This window comes from Triturus cristatus, chromosome 10 (genome assembly GCF_964204655.1).
Source record: "Triturus cristatus chromosome 10, aTriCri1.1, whole genome shotgun sequence".
In the NCBI taxonomy this organism is placed as follows: Eukaryota; Metazoa; Chordata; class Amphibia; order Caudata; family Salamandridae; genus Triturus; species Triturus cristatus.
In genome coordinates, this window is record NC_140593.1 from 203,705,778 (window position 1) to 203,722,205 (window position 16,428).

Genomic DNA, 16,428 nt, shown 5'->3' on the forward strand with positions numbered 1-16,428 from the left:
CTGAGACTGTTGAGATCTTACTTATTTTGGGAAGGAGTCCAGGGACAGTACAAAGAGAAACATTTCATTCAGCTATCTAGTAGAGCGAATATATTTCATTGGTTCTGTTTAATCATTTTCATTTTCATGAAGGAGATGAAGAGAATTAGGGTAGGCCCATTGCTTTTCAATATTTAAGTATTCAATCTGGATAATTTGAAAGTTGAAATGCAAAAGATTGTACATCGATGTAAGTGACGCTACACACTAATGCTGCATCCTTTTGTACCTCTGACTTGCTGTGTTGCCTCTTCTAATATTTTGCTTGAGTCATAAAATTTGAATGAGAGCGTCATTATTGTTTCCATTAATAGGAAACACATATTTCATCGACACCTAAAGGTCAGCTGACAGAGGCAATTCCACTGAAATCCCAAAATATGTGTTAGATGGTAGTGTAAGATATAAAACTAACTTCACGCTGAAGGATGCTGAAGTTGATGATAGCCCCTTGCCCATCTTACTAGAAATAGACTCTGCAGCGCTCTGGAAATGACTTGAAATTCAGATATGCCAATTGGTTTTCCTAAGTGCTGCATTACTGTTCAGATTTAAAAACTTAGACTCATTTTATTCTAAAAAGAATCTTTCAGTACATGGGAAGCTCTGTCAAATATCATCTCCTGTTAGGATAGTCTGCCATCCCTTACTCTGCACCCACCTGAACAAGTATCAAAAACATGCACCTCGGTGCTGTGCATGTTTGCTGTGATATATTTCTCTACAGCTGTATGCATACAGATAATACAAATTGCTTGAAACACAGATTGTCTCTAAAATGTGGTTATGATGTGACTGTTGGACCTCTACTTGTGACATGGAAACCATGAAAACAGTGCATATCTGGAAACGACCTAATCAGCCATTTAGGGTTGGATAAGTCAATAGACAAAATAGCATAAAAGTCATGTGGCCCTATTTTCAGGCCTGCCAGCTGCTCTAATGTCTATGTTTTGTAAGATATAGATATTTGTCATTCCTAAAAGACACCAACCCATTTGGCAGTCATCAACTTCTATTTAATATTTTCGCCATTTGGGAATTATTGTTGAAAATTTGACTTCAGTGTGATTTAATTAAGCATTTCCTGCTATGCCATGATAAAGTATTCTTGTTTTTATATTCATAATGCTTCCTGTGCTAATTAGCTTTTTGTATTGGATGAAAAAACAGTCTACGTTGAGCTTTCATTGATGCGGCTGATTGAGTAGACTATATGACAGATGAAGCATGGTTGCGTTAATGACTTACTTGAATTAACATCTACGCTGAACCAGGTCTTAATTCAATGTTGTCCATTTCTCATCTTTTCAGTCTGCAAGTACACAGTCCATGAACGCTGCGTTGCTAGAGCACCCCCCTCTTGCATCAAAACCTATGTCAAGTCAAAGAAGAACACAAATGTAAGTTCTAGAAAGCTCAGCTTATGTTGACATGCATTTGTACATACTTACAGTTCTTCCCTTTCTCATATTTTTACCCCCATAGATAATGCATCACTTTTGGGTAGAAGGAAACTGTACAACAAAATGCGACAAGTGCCGGAAAACCATAAAATGCTACCAGGGCCTCACTGGTCTTCATTGTGTTTGGTGCCAGATCACTGTAAGTAAACAATGCACAATAAGTGTCATGGTGGACGAAGGATGTTGGTTTATGGAGTGAAACACTGTGCTTCTGTAGAGAGTACTGCCCGTGCCTGAAAGAGGACGTGCCCTTTGTTTCAGAAGTATCTGTTTTGGAAGAACACCCACCAAAAAATTTGGATTGCATTTTTGGGAAGCTGCTCTTTAATGGTGCATCATTCACTTTTCCCTCTTGGGTTACATTAGCCAATGTTAGCCACAGTATTCAGAAACCAATAGTAATGGCATAATGGATACCTTTTAGAATGCAACTCAATTCTAATATAACTGTATGTGAAACCATTGATAATTTTTGTTTGATAACCTTGGTATTTAGTTGAACCCCTTTGAACAAAGTCCACAATCCAATGTAATATAACAGGTCCAAAAGAAGTAAACATTAGTAATGAGAATGTAACTTAAAAATCACTAATATCACATCGACAAAAGCTACTTTACATTAGAAATAAACAAAAGCAATATAAAAATGTATTTCAAAAGCAAATATACAAGGAAGCTTAGATGTCTTAAACCCCTTTTGAAATGATCCACATTGTCATCTACTACAGTTGTCTCTGCGTGTGCTTAGGTTCAGTACATTTTGTAACCTGTGTTCACAGTTTTTGTCCTTATCCATAGTAAATACTAGCTTCCTTACTATTGAAAAATATTTGGGAAATCGCCTTCAAGTTCATTGTCTGTCCCCATGTTGTGTGCTCACACTGACTGTACACACACTGTACGTGTCAGCTCTTGCTAAATAGGAAGTTCATGATATGTGTGAGGGTTTTGAGCTTTCAATCCAAAAATACACATCAAATGGACAATAGGATCTAGCGTTGGCTTACTGTTAAAAAACATACCCATATTCTTTCCCATTCACCCTAATGGTGTTCTCTGTATGTCCCCTTGGAAAGAATGATCCGTCGAGAAGAAGAAACATGATTCTCAGACTTTGTTAGATGATGAATAATGTGATGTGAACTGTTGTGCTGGAAAGGTTTCCTGTTACAGATTTAGTTATATTCACTGGCCGCCAAAAAAGATATACTAGTGGTACGAAGAATTACTGGCAAGGAAATACATGTCTGAAAATAAACTTTGTTTGGAAAAGCATGGAGGAACAAATGTATCTACGGAAGAAAACAGTTTGCAAAATATTGACATTTGGAAAACTTGGATTTGTTCTGCATTAGAACAATAAAGGAACTGCACAGCTTTTACAGAAGTGACAGTCATGACTGAGTATGCAAATATAAAAAGTTTAGGGCAGCAACAGCAGCTGAAATCCACCCAACTGGATTGCGATCAACTTTGAACGTTCATAGAGTCGCTGCCATGATAGTTTACTTGCTGGCTTGAGCCAGGTATGTTTCAAGTGAACTAAAGAAGAGAAAAACATTATCCCCCTAAGCATTCAAGCAGGCAGAGGGGAGACTGGAAAGATCGTAGCAACAGTTGCAGTGAAAGTGTAACAACATTTCTCTAATGTTAATTTGCTAAAGAGCTGCAATCCACAGAAATAAAATAGAAAGGGCGATGCAGGTTTAGCAAGGAATCTTGTGTCAATTACATCCTATTAGAAATGTAATTGTGAAAGAGTGCTCTTTATGGTGTACCTGAAATTCTGAAAATTATTTATTATTGATCCACTAGGTACATTCAAAAATACATTTTTTTAAAGTATTTTTTGGGCTCCATTTTCGTAAACATAATAGTTTAACAATTAGGAAATGTGGCAGGATACAAATTGCTCAGTTCACCGAATAAGCTACTTAGAATAAGCAAGGTGCTCATGAGGTTGTGTATCTGAGAGTGTTTTAAATCTTGCTAAATGATTTATAGGGACACTTCATAGGTGGAGACAGAGATAAAATTCGCCTGTGCATTGGAACTAAGATCTTTAAAAAAAACCTTAGGAAGCAGGAGTTTAGCGCTTAAGAGTTATTATAAAGTAGTTGGAGATATGCTGCTATGAATGTGTCCTCTCATGCATCATGTACCATCTTGCCTTAGACATCCTACTTATAGAACATCCCTGAAAAACTGTACAACATAGCCTACTGAATACTTAAGAGCACTGAAGAATTGAGACTGGTCCTTAGTTTAATCATATTACCATTTCTGTGGTCTGATAAAATAATATCATAGCCAAAATCTCACCTGCGGGAAATATGATATAAACATAATTTTCAAAAGATATTTGAGGTTAATAATAGAAAATCTACACCAATTGAGCAGATGGCTTTATAAATATACATCTGGCACACATCTAATTTTGCTCCTAATGTTCTGACTTACAAACAGTTCTACATAGTATAGTAAAGCAGCCAGGGTGCTAGAATAATGTTTGCACATGTGGTGTATGTAACTGAAAACTATTGGTACAAAGAAATTAGTACATTATTGGTAAAGTGCTATTTCAGCCCCTCCTAGAAGGTGGACATATTTCAGGTAATCCGGAATACGTTTATAAATATTGTAAGGGAATGAATGTTCACCCCCAGTTTTTGGGTTGATGCTGCTGATTTTTCGACTCTGAGAGCGCACTGAGGGCTGCTTATCAGACCTCAGTGCCAGTGATTTACACTATACAAAATTTATGCTTAATTGGATATACCGAATTGGCAAGGACTGGCTTACTTTTAAGTCCCTGGTATATTGTGCCTGGATACACAGGGCATGTGAGGCAGAGTGTTCACATAGGGCTGCAGCACTGTTTGTGTCATCCTGCGTGCGACACAGGTAAAATGGACCTTAGCCTGCCACTGCACACTGACAGGGTAGTGTGTCACTCTGCTAAAACGACTTTGTCATTACACCTAATGGCAAATGGACAAATTCCCTTAAGTAATATATGTAAGTCTCCCCTAAAGCAGGCCTATAGAGTCCTATTGCAGAGAACTATATACTATTAAATAAGACATATGTTTTAATATACTTCACCAGCAACACTTCTAAATTGCAATTTTGCTGGGGGAGGTTAGGAGCCCCTTTGGTTAATACTGGGTTAAATGGTTTGCACTCCAATCTGTCTAACTCCTTAATGGGACAGAACAACAAAGTCAAGTAAGGTATCAAATTAATTGGAATATGAAAATTAAAGATGTGCTGTTCCTGAATGGTCTAAAATTCAGCAATACACAAAAGACAGTAGGCAACTCCTTTGTATATTGCTGAATTTTAGATCATTTAGGAACAGCACAACTTTAATTTTCATATTGCATTTGGGCAACTGTGCTGGACCTCATATATAATAGCCCTTTGTTCCTCTATTTGTGAATATCAAATTAATTGGGACATTAAACCTCACCTGACAGCCAGGTCATATTTAAGGTCACTATTAAAGTTAAGCTTCTTTAAAAAGTTGCTAACCTGCACTCCAGCTATTACAGTGGACTCACAATGATCATAGCACATAGACAGATTTTTGACTGCCTGGGGAGATTTGTGAATGACTTCCAGGCCTAGGAAGGAAGGCTGTTGCCGCAGAGCAAGGTGTTTCCTCCTCTCCCAGGATGGCCACTCAGGGTGTTAGCCCAAAAGGCAGCCCTCAAAGGACTGCTGGTAACAACATCCCTAAGCAGGCTGCCTTTTTGTTCCTACAGACCATTAGGAGAGAGGGCAAAGAAAGGGAAACCAGTGCCAAACCGGTTTTCCTGTGGACGTTTATCTCACTGGTAGCTGGTGGGCTACTCTGCTCCTCACTACCAAGGAAGCGTCATGCGATCTTGAAAGAGGCAAGAATGGGGTGCTCTCGGATAGCTAGGTGCCAAAAATCACTAGAGGGTAGGGGACCCAGGAGGACATTGGCTAGTGAATGCGTGAGACCCTCAGGCTTGTTTCTTGGATAAATATGGCACCCCTGGTACCCTACCCTTTTGTTCACAGTGGAGAAGAAGAAAGGATTGAAGAAGGATTGCCCTGCTGCTCCTCAAAGGTGCAAAGAGAGGCTGCACCGTCAAGAGGACTGCTCCTGCTGCACTTTTGGGCTAGCAAGATTGCAACTGTGCATGCAACTCCTGACCCTGGGAAGAGTCAATTTCTCAGTTTCACCAAGACCAGTGACTCCAATGATCAGGTGGTTGATCCCCTGGAACCAGCTCCGGGAACACAAGAGTTGAAAGATCCCAAACAGACAGAATGGGAGCCCTAGCAGACGAAAGGCACCCGAGACTAGCAGACCCAGGAGTGCTGTTACAAAGTCAGATTCGTCATACTCAAAGGGCACCAGCCCCCACCAAAGGTTTTACCTCCAACCACTGTGCAATCGTGAACAGTAGTGGAGCATCAACTGTCAGACTTTACTACAAAGTAAAGGACTTCGAAGGACCCCGATCTTCATGGCCAAAGTCGGCCCACAATATCTATGGTCCGAGGAACCACCACTGAGACACCCCCATCAACCACACCACAACCAGACCATCCTATTGAGCATCTTTACCTGCATTCCTCAGCATCATGACTGCATCAATCACTTCTATGCTTGTTGTTTATAAAGATGAGATCTTGCTTTAAAAAGTCTCTGGTGGAAAGTAGCTGTCTAAAGCATACTTTCTGGACCCCTAGCCCTTGTCTCAGACAGATTTGATTGCCCAAGCTTGGCCAGAACACTTGCATTTGCATTTCCAAAAGTTTCAAAAGTTTTTATAAAATTATGTTTGCCAATTCATGTTTGCGGTTGCAGGTAAAAGTTATAAAAGGTCTCATATCTACATGTTGAACTCAAGGCCAAGGCACCATCAGCAACAGGCATCCCCCTGTACCCCCCTTCTCCCCTACTGCCCCACCATCTTCAAGTCTCTAGGCCTAGGAACTACTGCACGTCACAGAATTACGCAGAATTACTGAAAAACTCCGCCGAAATCTGCCGAGTTCCTAAGGCAAGCGGAGTAATTACAATTAAATGTGTACAGGCGGGCAGTCTAAATGTTCAGCATAGTTACAGCTTCCCCCGCTAAATGCTTTCCCACAGCATCCCTGCACCTGTGAATTGTGTTGCCTTCATTTAGTAAACCCAGTAATTTGATGCAGGCGTATATAGGTATTCAGATGTGTGTGGTAAATGGAGGGGATTTCCATCTTTCCCTACAGCTCTCGTTTACTGGGTAACAGTTGCAGCCCTGCATCAGAGACTTCTCATGGTCAAAGCTGTGGTATGCCAATCTCCACAGCAACCAGACAAGGGCCATCTTCTCAGCACAGTTCCATTCACAGTCAGACCGGGAGCTGGCTCAGCTTAGGGGTATGCATCAGGTCCTAGGCCCAGAGACATGGGGATGGTAAGGGAGTAGGGGAGAAGGGGGGTGCAGGGTGATGCCTGTTGCTGAATGTGTCCTGGCCTTCAGTTCAACATGCACATATCCCAAATCAAATCCACAGAGTATCACTGCAGGCTTCTAAAGTAAAACAAAGTCTGATGTTCAAAAATACTACTAACCCCAGTGTGCAGCTACTGCTAAAATACTTTTTCCAAGTGCCTCGCCTAAACCCTGTGCACAGCAAGGAAGGATCTCCAGCTGGCATTTCTTTTAAGAGTCCTTTAGGCAACCTAAAAATAAACCCTTATAAGTTCTAAGTGCTGAAAGTGCCAGAGCTGTTGATTATTTTTAGCTATTAAATGATATCAGTATTAAAGTGTCTGTTGTTTCCATCGCATCCAGGCGACGGTACTCACTTGTGTACAAAAGCAAAGAAATAACAAATCGAACTGAGCTTGTGTGCTGGAGCAAAGTTAAGATGTAGATATGCTTAGAAAGTACAACAAAACAAATATAATGCTCCTATTTAGCAAAGTAGGCGAATTGGCAAAACTCCTCAGACTCTGCCGGTGGAGAGTTTACTGCTCCCCACTACTGTGAAAGTGTATGTGAGCAGTTGTGTGAGAGGGAGGTGGTATATGAGAGGTTGTATTGGGGTGTGGGTGGGTATGTGAGTGGTTCTTTGGGTGATGTCATCAGTGATGTCACTGACCATTTCATGAGTAATGTAATATGGGTCATGTAGACCTTTCAGTAGTGAAAACAACTAGTAGCCCTAGCAAACCTTACAGTAGTGAAAAACGAATTTAAGATGTTTTCACTACCAGAGCATTTAAAATTTAAAAGTACATATCCAATCTTTTAAGTATACTTTGCTCTTCACTATGGGCTGTTTACAACCTACTGATAGGGGTGGCTTATGTGTTTTAAAAAGGGAGGTTTAGGGCCGGCAAAAGGTTTATTTTGCCAGGTCGATATGGCAGTTTAAAACTGTACACACAGGCTACAATGGCAGGCCCGAGACATGCTGAAAAGGCTACATAAGTGGGTGGGACAAAGCGTGCTGCAGGCCCACTAGTAGCATTTAATGTCCAGGTCCTGGGTACATGTAGTACCACTTTACTAGGGACTTACAAGTAAACTAAATGTGTCTATTGGGTGGAAGCCATTGTTCCATTTTTTTGGACAGAGAGCACACGCACTTTAATACTGGTTATCAGTGGTACAGGGCACGGAGTCCAATGGCCAGCAAAAGGAAAGTCAAGAAACACAGGAGGATTGAAGGCAAAAGGTTGGGGGAAAACCAAGCCAAGGATATCATGTCCAACACCCTCTAACAAATAACACCTGCGTACAGAGTAGTCTTCCATGCTGCAGTACAAACACAGATCTCCTCTTCTGTTTTTGTCTTTCCCCTTTGGAAAGAGATTTCCTGACACAGCCAATCTGCAAGGATTTTTCTCTAGATTTCTCAAATGGGGGATTTTCTGCAATGTATGTGGGATTCAATCTTCATCTCCATCTCCCCTCTGTAGTTCTGGATTACTGTTGTGTTTCTGAAAGGTTACATTATTTAGAGCATCACTTGTGGCTGGATGATTAACCACCAAATTAAAAACATCCTTTAAGTCCTCATAGAGACTAATTTAAAAGGTTGCAGTGGTGCACTAATTTGTCATTTGGCTTTTGCAAATAATTGCTAGAAATAACCAGTATATGAAAACAATTTGGGCAGATTTCTGTCAAAAAGCAAAAAGCCCCATGAGAGGGATGATCTAATGACAATTGTTAATTGTTTAATTTTTGGCCATCTACTTCTATGAAGTAGAAGAGTGGCCTGGGTTAATGTGTTTCTTGTTAAACACACATAATAAAGGCTTCGTTAGGTATGTCTAAAGGAAATGATTGCAGTCAATGCATGAAATGTAACCTACGTTGAACCATGAAAGACCAACGTATGAGAATTGCCTCCATTCTTATCAGGAGGATTCAAAATCATTCCTATTATGGTAGGATTAATTCCATTTCTGACGATGACTGCTTCACTGGGCACGGTCATGGAATTTCCTGCTTCTGATATTGCCAACAAATGACAGACCATGGAACATCTCTCTTATTTTGTAATTCATTGATCTTACTCAGTGGAAAGCTACTTTCTAGTATAGCTACATCCAAATCCTCTTTTATTTTATGAATGACTTGCACTAATATCTGGATGGGATTAAGATCAGAATCCATACTAGTGAATTGACCCCACAATCTGCGAGGACCATGCATGAATATAGGAAATGAGGTATAGATACTAATTGCCCCATGCCTTCATACCAAATGAGATATTAGATGCCTGGTTTGTTGTAATTTGACAGGAAAGCTAGTACCCTCTTTTGGGGAGAATGGGCTATGGCACTAGGGTCAAGGAAAACCAGTGACAACTCCATAGATTGGCTATTGCATCTCAGACAGGCATCAGTGAGTAGGTAGGTTTCATCAGGCCTGAATTCACACAATTGATTTACGAAATGGAATTCTTTTTTAAAGACTAGAGAAGAATTATTAGAATGAGTAAATAGGGATGAATAGCCATAGAGGATACTTACCAGGTCTCTGAAGATTAATTCCAGTAGTGAGCTGAAGGAGAATGCAAATCACTCTTATATCTTGGAGAAACTGGAGGTCTTGAGAATTGGTTTGATTTGAACAGGATTTATAGAATGCAACAAATGCCAGTTGTAGTCTCGGTAGTCCAATTCAGCCAGAAAGCAGTTTAGCAGAATAGCAAGCTGGGAGATCTCATTATAGGGTGAAAAGCCAAGTCTTTAACACTTTTCTAAAGGCTTTTCTAAAGGGAGTGTGCACTTTGATACAAGTAAGATGATTAGGAAGCAAGTTTCATAGTCTTGCTGCATCAACCGAGAAAGCTTTGCTTCTCCTTCTCTTCTTCTGTATTCTTAGCACTGTCACCAAATTAAGTTGAGCTGAGTGAAGATTTCTCCCAGGGATATACCAGTGACACATCAGCTTGATTCCATCCAGATTGACCTGGTAAAGGTCCTGGTGAACTATGCAATGGGCTTTGAACAAAATGCTCTTTTTTATTGGAAGCCAGTGCAGATCATGTAATCCCTTAGACACCTACTGCCATTTTGGAAATCCAAAGTAAGCCTAGCCAACACATTCTGCACTAATTGCAGTTTGGCTTGGGTGCTGTTGTTGATATCTAAATAAAGCACATTACAATAGTATATCCTTGACATGACCAATGCCAGAACTATTTGTTTCCGTGCTGAGAGGAGGATGAATGGACAGATTTTCTTCAGCATTCAAATGAGTCTCAAACAAATTGACGAGGTGCAGTAGAACTGCCGGCCCAGTGAAAGCTTTCAGTCCAGGATCACCGCTAGATTCTTGAGACTGGTAAAGTACCTAGTGTATCAGGCCACCAGTTATTATTGCATACAGAGGCTTGTATTCCAATGAACAACAGCTCAGTCTTCTCCCCATTAAGCTTCAGGTATTTTGTTTCCATCCACCCTGCTGTCATACAATGGTTAAAGTTAGCTGTGGTAGCTACTGTATCTTTCGAGATCAAAACGATGATATGGGTGTCATTGACATACGAGACCAATTGTAGACCAAAGGAATGTAGAATCCTGACAAGTGGGGAGATGTAAAGTTTCAAGACAGGATCAGCGCCTCACCCTTCCCTGCATCCATTAGCCGCCTAATACAATCTGATGTAGACACCAACGCTGATTCAGTGTTGTGGCTTTTCCGGAACCCAAACTGTGACACGTCTAACCAACACTGTTCTTCCACATATACGATCAAGTGGCAATTGAGATGTTTCTCCAAGATCTTAGCTAGGATGGGAGTAGAGGAATGGGGCAGTAGTTTTTAAGGTCATTGGGGTCCAAGTTGGGCTTCTTGAGCAGTGGCTTCACTACTGCTTCCTTCCACAACCATGGCTAGCACCCAGGAGAGATGGCTTTATTCATCATAGATGCAAGTGGGTGGGATACCAAGCCGACCACCATATGCAAAGTTTTTGGTGCACATGGTGAAAGGGGAGAACCTGACTTAGTGTTAAGAAGGTGCAGGTCAACATGTTCTGGGGTAAGAAAAGGAAAAACCATAAACATATTTACATTTCTTTTCTTAAGTTCTGAAGATTTAGGAGATTCTGACTTTAGCTCTCTGCTCAAAGACAGCAAGTTTGCAACTTCTGGTTTCGACGATTCAAGCTCTTTATAAATGCTGGCAAATTTAAATTGAAAGAAGTCTGCTAGCTGGATGCATAGCTCTTGTGGGCCTTCCGTTTCTGGGGAGTCCAGGGGTGCGGATAATTACTGGACAATTTTAAAGAGTTCTTTTGAGGAAGTAATTGCCTCAATTTGGTTGGTACAGTAGATTACATTTTTCATCTTTAATAGCTAATTTATATTCTCCCATCAGTATCTTGTAAGCAGACCTTTCCTGCATCTTGTAGTTTTTTTGTCCAGGCACGCTCCTGGTGGTGACAGGCCTGACTGAGCAACCTCAGTCTATCTGTGAACCATGGGGTCAAAGGCAATTTTCTTCTCAGCTTGACTTCATATATGGGAGATACTTTATCCATGGTTGCACACAATGGGCTGAGAAATCCTCCGCCCATGTCCACGTCCTCCTGAGCAACAAATGGCTTGCTACCTAATGCAATAGCGAAAGATTCTGCTGACACCCCTTCCAGTCCCTCCTGAGGGTCTTGCTGTTGGCAAGTGTGTCCCTCCCATGTAGAAGAGCTAATGTGAGTGAGAGGAGACTACCTTGTGATCTGATTAGCTAAGGGGAAGCACAGACTGAAATGACACCCAGGGGGTCAAGGTAGAAAATACCGTCTAGGGTTTGTCCTGCTATGTGGGTGGAGACCGTGACCAGCTGTGGCAGCTCACTGCAGGCCAAAGTCTGTGAACGCCATGCGCCAACACCATCACCTCATCAGATCTGCCAAAACGACCTCCTTCAAGGACCGCCTCGACAACAACACACACAACAGCAAAGAGCTCTTCAACATCGTGAAGGAACTCTCCAACCCCAGCTCCAACACCAACAATATCGCACCATCGCAAGGCCTGTGCAACTCCCTGGCCACCTTCTTACATCGCAAGACATCCACGACAGCTCCGACAACCAGACCACCACAACAGCCAACGACACCTCAGACCCCATGACCACCACCCACAATGACCACCCGCTCACCTGGACTAACATCAACGACGACGAAACCATCAAAATCATGAACACCATCCTCTCCGGCTCCCCGTCAGACCGTGCCCACACCACATCTTCAACAAAGCCAGCGCCGCCATCGCACCCAATCTCCACAAGGCCATCAGCATCTCCTTCAAGACCGCGACCTTCCCGGAGAGCTGGAAGCACGCCGAGATCAACGCCTTGCTCAAGAATCCCAAGGCAGATCCGAGGGACCTTAAGAACTTCCGGCCCATCTCCCTGCTCCCGTTCCTGTCAAAGGTAATCCAGAAAACCATCAACAAGCAGCTGACCCACTACCTCGAAGAGAACAACATCCTAGATCCGTCCCAGTCCGGGTTCCGCAGCAACCACAGCACTGAAACTGCCCTCATCGCCGCCACCGATGACATCAGAGCCCTGCTAGACAGCTTCAAAACTTCAGCCCTCATCCTTCTAGACCTATTAGTTGCCTTCAACATGGTCTGCCACCGCAGCCTACGCACACGCCTCCACAATGCAGGGATCCGAGACAAGTCTCTGGAATGGACCACCTCCTTCCTCTCCGGCAGAATCCAGAGCGACCGCCTCCCCCTTTCCGTTCCGAAGCCTCCAAGATCATCTGCGGCATACCCCAAGGATCATCCCTCAGCCCAACATTGTTCAACATCTACATGGCCCCGCTCGGCCCACGTCACCAGACTGCAAGACCTCAAAATCATCTACCGTGCCGACGACACACAGCTGATCCTCTCCCTCACCAAGGACCCCCTCACCGCCAAGACTAACCTCCACGAAGGAATGAAAGCCATCGCCGAATGGATGAAGAAAAGCCGTCTGAAGCTGAACTCTGACAAGACGGAGGTCCTCATCCTCGGCTCCACCCCCTCCGCCTGGGACGACTCCTGGTGGCCGACTGCCCTGGGAGCAGCACCAACGCCCACCGACCACGCACGCAACCTGGGGTTCATCCTCGACTCAACACTCTCCATGACCAAGCAAGTCAACGCCGTCTCATCCTCCTGCTTCAACACCCTCCGCATGCTCCGCAAGATCTACAGGTGGATCCCCACCGACACAAGAAAAACGGTCACCCAGGCCCTCGTCAGCAGCAGGCTGGACTACGGAAACGCCCTCTACGTGGGAGCCCCGGCCAAACTGCTGAAACGACTGCAACGCATACAGAACGTCTCAGCCCGCCTAATCCTCGACATCACTCGACACAGCCACATAACATCCCAAATTATCTTTTAATCCTGCTTTTCTCAAGAATCTCTTCCATTGATTCCTGGCACCTTTCAGTAGAAGCTGATAAATATCTATTTTTGAGCAGATCATTGGATGCTGCCATTCTAAAACAAGATTATTGTAGTGAAGGCAATACACTCTATGCTTGAATCAGTGCTCAACTGACCAGATGACTCCAGACCACACAAAACCTAGTGGCCAGGTTCACCCTCAACCTCACACCCCACATCTGAAAGACCTCCACTGGCTCTCGATCCACAAACAAGCACTCTTCAAACTCCTCACACACACATACAAAGATTTATATAGCATTAGCCCCACATACTACAACAACCACATAAACGTCTACAAACCTACCAGACACCTCCGCTTAGCTGGACTCCTACTCACACATGCACTCTGCATTGGAAGAACCAGATACAGCAGTCATACCTTCTCCTACCTCACTCCTGAAGCATGGAACTAACTGCCCCTGCAAATTATGGCTGCCTGCTCAGTTCTTAAAATACGTAAGAAATTGAAGACCTTCCTCTTCACCTAGACTGACCCTGGTTCAGCCCATACAGCTCCAGCTTCAGCACCAAGATACCCTCCATGTAGAGTTGTGCACAACAATAATTCATATGACATAAAATATTAGAAGATCAAATTATTAGTCACATTTTGTGCCCACGGTGTCCTTAAGGAGACTAGTGCTAAACAGAAACAAGATATTTTATTGACTATTCTTGCATGGTTGCAATACAACCTATTTTTGAATAGCTGTTAGGATTTTATATTTGCTATTTTGTTCTAATTGAACTTTGATGGTACTGTATTGGCAAGTGGCCACTTATAAAATGGAAACTTTTTTGTTTGTGCTCGCTTTGTTAGCAATTCAATCTTCTGTTTCCCAATTCTGTGATTTTTACCTCTACACCACACACTTGTTTTTAACCTCATACAGTACAGTGCAAAGATGCTGAGCTGGCTTCTCCTCCTCTATTTTATCTGGTATCTGTCCAGGAATATAATGTGGTTTTTCTGTGTTTGGCTGACAGCTTTTGGCTTTTTTCAGTTCTCACTGAAGTTTTAGAAACTCCTTTTCATGCTTTGACTTCAGATTTCTTCAAAGCACTTCCCCAACTTTGAGGGATCAAAGAACTTACTAGGCTTTCCCTGAAACCCCCTCCCCTTAAAGTTGGATTGGCTCAGCCCCTCTCCGTGATCAGGTTTTTGTGGGTCTTATGATGATTCTTTCTGTTTCTGACTTTCTTTTTCCCTGGGCTTTCACCAGATGGGGGCCCTGTCCTCCCTTATTCTGATTTCACCCCTGGTGCTGATTGGAAACCTGGGTTCCCACCCATCTGCTAACTCTCCCACCTCTCTGGGGATAGTCACTCTTGTACACAGAGAGTCAAGATGTACTCCTTGAGAATTCAATTAATCAAACTCTCATGAATACTCACTTTGTTACCTTCCATCCAGCCCTCTAGTGTCTTCAATGAGATATCCACCCAGGACTGTGTGTTAACTATCTTGGAATCCCTCAACTTTGCCCTGCACTGTTCAGGGGTCAGACCACATTTCTAGACTAGACATTTCCTCATGTATGGGTAGGATTCTGCCTCATCCCCTTGCAGGGTCAGGATCCAATCCCTTCCAAGTATTGGAATCAAGTACCACAGGAGTGAACCCCAATACTTAGAGTGGACCCTTCTCACGAAGGGCCCTTACAAATGCAATCAGCCATTTGTCTATGTCATCCCCCTCGACATGTGTGGGAACTATTCCCTTGGAAAGCCTGGGGTCAAACCCAGCACTCCATGTCGTTTCAACATCTTCTTAATTTATGCTGCCACCATTTCTTCTTACTTTTGCCTCCTCCCACTTCTCCCTTTCTAGTTCCAGCTTCTACGTCTCTAAAGCTATGGATGCTAACTGAACCTCAAGCGGTCTTTCTGCAAGGGGCAGCTCTGGTTCCAGTGTGTGGAAGCCTTCCTTCCCTCCATTAGCTGGAAGTTTGAAACTGGTGCTAGATGAAATGGATGAGGTGTCATCATCCTCCACCTGGAGGTTGTTGGACGGGTCGTTGTGCCCCTGCCAATCACTCTCTGGAGCTGTCTGTGCCCAGGCCTTAAGGGGTCTAATAAACTCTGCCTTCCTAATCCTATTTGGAGCAGGTATTCCACTAGACCTATATTTAACCCTAAGCTCAGCCACTGTGAGTTTGGTCAGATTAGCCAGATCTGGCACCATGGTATCTCTAAATTTGAGTCACAAAAACGTAACAATCCGAAATAGAACACATTTAGAAAACTCTAAAATATGTATTAAAAACCAGTTTAGTCCACATTTTAAAACTTTAAAAAACAAATGTTTTTTTCTAAGTCAATTTAGAGGATTTTTAAAGATCTTAACTTAATTTACTTATGCTGTAATTTAAACACAAGTATGTATCCTCACTGCTGAACACCAAATATTGAAACATGGATTATTAGTAGTGATAAACAGTGACTTACTAGTATGCAATAAGGCCACAAACACAATAAAAAGGTCAGCCAGGGTCTCAATAAATGATTCCCTTGCTCAACCCTTGGTAGCTGGCAATGAGCAGGCAGCCATAACTTAGAGGACAGGTGTGTAAAGATTTTGAAAACGCCAATACATTAAATAGGTAAGACACAACACATAATTCAAATCCAAAATAGATTATATTTTATGAACAAATAGACACCAAAATGACAAATTCCAATGTAGGGGACCGGAGATATGAATTTTTAAAGAATGAAAACTTTCTAGTGCTTATAAACCTATAACGCCAAATTGGGACTTCTGGTCACGCTTGAAAGGGATAAAGCCAGAGTTTAAAGCCGACCGCAGTGGAGCCCTTGTGTGATACACTAAGTGGGATGCCTCGGTCAAAATTTTAACTTCTCACTCAGTCATTTTTCTCGAGCTTTTTCTCTTGACGTCGAGCGAGGCTACTCTTCAGGCCAAATACGCCTCAACGTCATCGGATTGGCTTTCTGAGAGGCCCTGGTCAAATC

General features: G+C 42.6%; 1 protein-coding gene across 2 annotated transcripts in view; it reads left to right on the forward strand.

The window, feature by feature from the left end:
• DGKB (diacylglycerol kinase beta) overlaps nucleotides 1-16,428 on the forward strand; it is a 1,940,047-nt gene that overhangs the window by 510,433 nt on the left and 1,413,186 nt on the right. For both annotated transcript variants that reach the window (XM_085630814.1, XM_085630813.1), the window contains 2 exons: nucleotides 1,354-1,442; nucleotides 1,528-1,644. In XM_085630814.1, the coding sequence (XP_085486940.1) occupies nucleotides 1,354-1,442; nucleotides 1,528-1,644 (206 nt within the window). The remainder of the gene's footprint in view (nucleotides 1-1,353; nucleotides 1,443-1,527; nucleotides 1,645-16,428) is intronic.